Source organism: Drosophila erecta, unplaced genomic scaffold (assembly GCF_003286155.1).
Source record: "Drosophila erecta strain 14021-0224.00,06,07 unplaced genomic scaffold, DereRS2 tig00000055-arrow-pilon, whole genome shotgun sequence".
Taxonomy (NCBI): domain Eukaryota; kingdom Metazoa; phylum Arthropoda; class Insecta; order Diptera; family Drosophilidae; genus Drosophila; species Drosophila erecta.
The window spans coordinates 13,108,890-13,116,066 of record NW_020825200.1 but is presented as its reverse complement, the minus strand read 5'-3'; the positions used below and the strand labels follow the sequence as shown (position 1 = coordinate 13,116,066).

The 7,177-nt window shown below is 41.8% G+C and overlaps 1 protein-coding gene across 1 annotated transcript in view; it reads left to right on the top strand.

The window, feature by feature from the left end:
• The first annotated feature begins 5,481 nt into the window (after window positions 1-5,481).
• The window catches only part of LOC6542408 (protein nubbin), a 33,921-nt gene continuing 32,225 nt past the window's right edge, over window positions 5,482-7,177 (top strand). The window contains exon 1 of the mRNA XM_015159446.2: window positions 5,482-6,227. Within this exon, the coding sequence (XP_015014932.1) occupies window positions 5,531-6,227 (697 nt within the window). The 5' untranslated portion in view covers window positions 5,482-5,530. The remainder of the gene's footprint in view (window positions 6,228-7,177) is intronic.

The following is a 7,177-nucleotide window of genomic DNA, read 5'->3' as shown; positions in this document are numbered from 1 at the left end:
CAAAAATTACTTACCTTTCTTTCCAAAAGATTGAACAAATCAATTTTAGAGTGACATCAGAATATTGTTGTTGATAACAGTTCCCCAGGTCACCTGGACCTAATCATGATTCATTCAATTAATCAAAGCCGTGTAGAATTTCACAATCCTAATCTGGAATCTTTAACAAGCTTTCATAAATGAAACAATCTTGAATTTATGTTGCTTAGCGTTTTAAAAGGGACTTTCCCCCGCCCCGCAGCAGTAAATAGTGTTTGACAATCTAGAAGATTCAAGAGCTACAAGGTTATTGAAAATAATTAAAAGGAAAGGAAATGTATATGCTACCATCTAAGAGGGGGATATGTGGTTGTATAAACCGTTTTTAAGGCGCCTTGAGTTTCAGACCGGAGGTAAACAGAACCTGCATCAAAGTTTACTCTACAAAAGTTGAAGTGGGATATCTGTAACTGCAGTATCTTTCGCAATATCGGCGGGGTGAACCGTGAGGCGAGAAATAATATTGAAATTGAAATAAATAAATACGGCAAACAAAGTGTAAGAAAACCGATCGATGTACACTTTAAATATCGTACCACCCCACCGTTCGATTTGTTTAATGTGTATATCTATATCAATACACAAGCGTATATTATGTTGCCTTATTGATAAGGCGATCGGCTCGATATGTTTTATTAGCATAACACTTGTGGCGTGCCGCAGTTTTGAGTTCAAGTGCCTCTGGACAAGTTGGAGCTGCATTTCCTTTTGGTTGGACACTCATTTTTTTCTTATTCAAATGCCGTTATCTGGGCGGCGTATATAGATACAGTCGTACAGATACCATTACCATTTGCTGTAACGATCGGGTGATTGATTATTTTTACAGTACAATAATAAATATTTGTCCAGCGTTTGTGGCGTTGCCTGCTTAGCCTAATTAGATAAAAATGGAATGGAAAAATGGAACCTGCTCCTTCTTATTCTTATTCTCGTTCCCGTTCCCGTTCTCGTTCTCGTTCTTGGCGTAGCATTATCTCGACTGCGTTTTCCCATTTACCATATTCGGTGCTCCTCCAGCCGAACTGAACTGATTAAGCCCGACCGGGCCAAGAAGACCAAGACGAGTTGGGTCTTATTGGAGTATCTATATCTATGTGTAGACCCGTGTCGACAATTGCGTCGAAGCTGTTGTTTAAAAAGAAAAATGAGTTCAATTTGTTTGCTCTGGCCTGATAAGACACCTCCGCCGGCAGGTGAGGCCAGGTGGGGATCGGCGTGGAAAGGTGAGATAGAGTCAGTAGTGAACTAGTGCCATGCCACGCACTTCATACCCCAGCACTTTGCATATCATCGACGACGTGTTCAGCAATGAAATTTTGGCCAAGCCCAGAAAAACTAATCAATTGAACGGGTATCGATTTGATTAAGGAATCCAAGTCCATAAAGATGAGGGTTAAATGCTTGAGAAATGTGTCTATCTGAATCTCTTAAGAGTTACTTTTGAATTAAGTTGAATTTGAATTTAAACAATCAATTCTTACACCCATTCCGAAAATAGCTCTACAGTCACCTTTTTTAAATAACTAAGAAAGTGCTCATGTAAAATGAAATCTTATCAAGCTAATCAGTTCCGTATATCATTTAAATATGAATCACTTGAGACTTGGCGACCAAAAGAGTCAGCGCATAGTTGATAAGAATTATTGATTTCTTTGCGCCTGATAAGCCAAATTCGTCAAAAGGGTCCTTTCCCCCACTACTATCTTCTCCAATAAAAAATAATTTGCAAAATTAACAAATAAGTTGAAGGCTCGTGATTAGAGTTTATTAAATTCACCTGATTTCGTTTATTGCGCTCTCCACTTCAGCTCACTTCACTCCTCACTTGAGTTTGGTTCCATGAAGTGTGTGCCACAATTCTTGGAACTCGTAATTCTTTCAGCGGGGTAAACAATGGAATCTTGAAATATGGGCTGATGTTTAGTCCGAGCAAAGTTCATTGGGGGGCTTGTTTCGCATAACACGTTTCACATTTCGCAATCTAGGAAATCGGTTTGCACCGGTTCCCCATTTTTCGTTTCGATGGTTTTGGGTTAGGTAAGGTCCGGTGCGATACAACTGGCCTCAAGTGGCCATTCGCTTGAAGTTAAGGGCTGCGTATCTGGTATTTGGGCCATTAGCAAGTGTCCAACTAGTGTGTTCCTTGCTATATTTTAGTGGATTTCCCTGAGTTTTTTCGCTACTGATGCAATTTACTTGTATAATCTCTATTGTCTATGAACAGCTAAGAAATATTCGTATTTGTGATAGTATATGTATATGTATATTCTTATCTAGAAGCCAAGTACGACTATAAGCCAAATATCGCATTTCCCCGAAACAGTTTTATAGATCTTGCCTTAGCTATAATACGAATATTGTGCTTCCCCTTATTGACCTTTTTGAGTTCCGCACTTGAGACTTCTTGCACAAGTCGATCAGTTATAACCACGTGATAGCCATTAGATCGACGTCTGTTCTTGAGGACCCGCCTGCCAATAGCCGGAGGCAATAACAATTGAACGTGACACAAGAACAAAACCGAAGTAATAATAAATAAATTTGTCACAGTTAAAAAAGCAGAAACAATGAATGGCATTCATTAGTCAATTACAGTAAGACTTGGCTAGTTAACAAACACAGACGGTTATCAAGATAAAAACCGGCGATACCGCGAAATGGAAATGAGTCAAAAACAGGTGCCAAATGGGGGAAATGATGATGTCTAGATAGAAAGACAAATAATTTGTTTAGAATTAGGAATTTGGGGCTCCGGCGACAAGCCAATCAGTAAAGTGTTGCTAATTAATATTGAGCTGCAATGGGGTTAATTTGTCTTAGTTGGTAAGTCACAAATTGTTTCATTTAGTGTTGAATATTCCGTGCTTATTTTGTTTTTTTTTTTTTTTGTTTTGTGGCGCAGAGCTAAGCCAACTTGAGCCGCAGGAAATCTACCTTTGGCACTTTACGAATGGCGCCCCATTATTCATAAATGGGGAATACGCAGACCCCCTTCGATATGAGAAGGGTGACAGAAATCGATGGGGGACCTCTGCTATTTGGTTACGCATTAAGCGTAATTAATTTTGTAAATTCCGCTAATACACATGGACTTGCCACTAAACTTCTATTAGCATTTTAAGTCCGCGAGTTAAAATACGCTTCTATTAATTGTCAATTTTTGTACAAATTTATCCACGTATTTCTGACTTTGCTAAGCCTTCCGCTGAAATTGATTAGCTAGGCAAGCAAAAATAAATATTCGCTCGAAATATATTTTTGTATTCTTGACGAGGTGGTGCAGGCCCACCCATAATGAGTGCCCAGGCTTTGTCCCACTTGGGCAAAGGTCATATTCATAGCCACATGTAGACCTGTTCCACGCGGCTTATCACTATCTACATGCAACTATGGATCGTGTGTCACCATTTGCTATGAATTTACGATTCAAAGTATCTTCGGCTATGACATGATTCAAATTAAAGTGAGCTCTGACTGAAATATAATTGTGAAAGCTTAAAGTTGTTTACTTGTTTTGATTGAAGGAGGTGTAGTATTGATTGCCTTATTGTTACCTTATAGTTTGAACATATATATCTTACTAATTTTTAAATAAATATTATGAAAATATCTATCTCACACGTATCTCATGGACTGAGATACCCCCGCTTAAACTGTAACTAACAGTTCGTTCCCATTTGGCTCCCAATAAGTTTCGTAATACGCTTATAGAGGGTTAAATGTTGTTAAATATTTAACAATGGCTAGGAGAGAAATCGGCCGCGTCACTTTTCACATTTCCGCTGCACTCGGATCTAGATCGGGATTGGGAACTGAAAACCCTTTCGGCTTTAATAATAGAACATGACTCGGTCGAACAAAGTGTGGCTTTCTGTACGCACATTTAAATGGCATTAGCAATTATGCGTGTTTAGGCCCTATGTATGAATGAAAATTTGTATCTGTCGGTGTTTATTGTCTGATTATTATTTTATTTCTATGCGATTGCCCCCGCCGCCAGCATGGCTACTGTTCCGTCTATTCAACCTAGTCTGCTTCTGCTTTTGTGGCTTAAATGGTCAAAAACATCAGGTAGATGACTTGTAATTGCGATGCCAAGATCGGAGTCTGTACGGCTATCTCTGTTGTAGTTGGGCAATTTAATACGCCGAATGCGGAGGGGCACCTCGTAAATATCAACTGATGCACAGATAAAAAATGTTGCGGCTTTCATACTTGATTCAAAAGAAAACGCATATATATTTCCATAGTTCTTAATTTAACTTGCGTTCTTCAATGATTATGAATCAAAAAGCTTACAAATTTTGTATGTTTCTTAATTTTCCAAGTTAGACTAACATCAATAGCCACGTAAATGCAGCCTTAAACAAAAGTTTGGCAATAAATTGTATGGGCTGATAACAACTTAATTTTAAATGAAATTATTTCATTTTGGTAGAATTTCGTCTTTCAGTGCAGCGTCTGGTATTTTCTGCGGCTGGCGATCATGAATATTCAGTTCGATTGCCGCTACCGTTGACAGACTTTGTCAACTGTTTAGGCCACCTTCTTCAGCCCCTCCCATCTGCAGTTGGCTGATAAGCTAAGCAAAAGTAAGAATGAGTTGGCGTTTCTAGACTTTACATTTTCGGCCACGTCACGTTAATGGCTTGTCGCCGAGAGAAATTTCAAGGCAATGGGCTGATTTAAGAAGAGCAACATAAACCAAAAATTGAACTAATTAAAATGACAAAAAAAAAACAACAACAAAAAAGGCGAGATACCCAGAAAAGCAGAAGCTCGTGAGGGGCTTTCAACCTGCAGATAAACAGGTTCACATGTCCATCATACTTTGCGTGCGGAGTGATGAGTTTGCATAAATGAGTTTTCTTCGCAGCTCGTCTTCTAAGCTGAAAATGCGATTTGAGCTCTTTGAATTTCTAATTGTTGGGGCTTTTGGCTCGCCTAGAATTTCCTCTGGCTTGAATTATATTTTTTGTAAATTTATTATTACCATGACAATTGCTTTGGTATAATTTATGGCACTCCCATGCCCGAACCCCAAACCCTGCCCCCCACCGCCACGCCCTTTATGGCTAATTAATCTTCTTTGGCTAATTACAGACCAGCCTTCGTCCACTTGACCAACTTGCGGCTATCGGCTCTAATCAAGGTTCCTGAGGTGTTTTTCGAGAACCGTTTTCAACTGCTATCTGCTCCGGAGAGTGATTACCTATGTGCCCTGTGCTGTTGCTGCTGTTGGCACAGTTAGCCGTACACACTGATTATGCCATTGTTGCTAGCAAACCACTATCAGCAGCAACTTCAGCGACGGCAGCGGCGTGTTGCTAGCAACAACGGCATGTTACTTGAATACAAAAGCCATTGCAATACAAATCGGGGCAGCAACAATTGCAGCAGCGGCAGCAGCAGCAGCAGCAGCAGGAACAGCAACAACAGGCGCAGCAGCAACAACCAGCGACAGCTGTTCGCAGCGGAAGCACTAACAATGTCAACGCCGACAACAACATCGAAATACAAAATCAATGGCGAGGCCACCGAAGGCGTTTCAGCTTCCACACTGCTGTATCATCATCCGCATCACAGCCATCGTCATCATCACCATCAGCAGGCGCAGCAGCAGCAGCACCAGCAGCAGCAGCATCATCATCATCATCAGCAGCAGCAGCAGCAGCAGTTGCTGCTGCAGCAACAGCTCCTGCAGCAACATGTGGCCAGCAGTTCGCCGCTGCAACACCTGAGCAATCTGTTTGGCCAGCATTTGCCTACGCACAGCCTGCAGCACTTGATTGCCGCCGAGTACTGGCAGCAGCAGCAGCAGCAGCAGCAGCAGCAACAACAGCCAGCAGCAACAATTAAAAGCGAGCCAACAACTCAATCAGTGGCAGCAACATCGGTCTTCAGCTTCACGCCGCAGCAACACGTCAATTTTGCCGCCTCATTAGTCGCATTACAGCAAAATGATGCCCTGCCCGAGGCAACAATGGCAACGGCAGCAGCAGCACCGACACCAGCGACATCTGCATCAGCAGCAGCAACTGCGGCAACAGCCGCAACAAGCCCTGCAGCAGCGACAACCGTGCAGGCGCCAACAACAACACAAGCGGCAGCAACAATTGACGACATCGATGATGATGATGATGATGACGACAGCAACATCGGCGACCACATGCAAAATGCAGGCGGTAAGTTTGATGTTTTATGATTATTTCGGCAGCTGCAGCAGCGAGCGAGGGGAGGCTGAGCAGTTCCTACTAAGCAAAAGCATGGGGATATGAGAACAACCATTTAAATAGTTATTATATGATGTCAAAATATTCTTTTTTAACTCAACTTGGATGTATATGAATGATTTATATACACCCACTGATCTGCTGTTTCCTGAGCATATCCTTCGAGAAACCCTCGCTTTGGAACCCATGATGCAAGCTCATTTCCATTTCCTGTCCCGATCACGCTTCGTTTCGATCCACCTCTCAACTCGGTTTTGGCAACGTGTGTGTCTTTTGATTTATTATGCGGCCTTTATTTCATTCATAAAATGAAATGATTATGCTGTATGCTATGTGGCATGGCTGCGCGCTCACACATTCGTGTCATCTTTGGCCGAACTCATTTTCATATCATTAGCCTCATCAGCAGACACGTTTGCTGCACTCCACTTCCGCACCTGCCGCCTCCGCAGATCCCGAGTTCCCGAGATCCCTGGGACCTGGCCAAAACCCAAACCCAAACCCAAGCCCAAAACCTCTTAAACATCATCATCAGGCGCAACATTACCATCATCGCAGCGCCCTCTCATCAGCCAATCGTCGACTTCTGTTTCCCTTTTTTCTGTATTTTTTCTGTCTTTTTTTTGTCTTTTTTGTGTCTTTTGTGTTTGCTCTGCTTTCAGTTTGCTGGGCACAAAATCGTCTGTTGTCTGCACGCAATATTCGTAGATGTAAGAATATTTTTGTTGGTTTAGGCCACCAGCACTTGACGTGTTTGGTAGCAAACCGGAATGAATAATATTCTGCGATGGCCAAGTTTTGAATATCTGCTCGCCTGATAAATGTCTCGGTCTGCGGAAATTTACATGGCCTTACAGCTCGGGAAATGAAATCGCATGTCGGCCAATTAAATTATGCTTTTT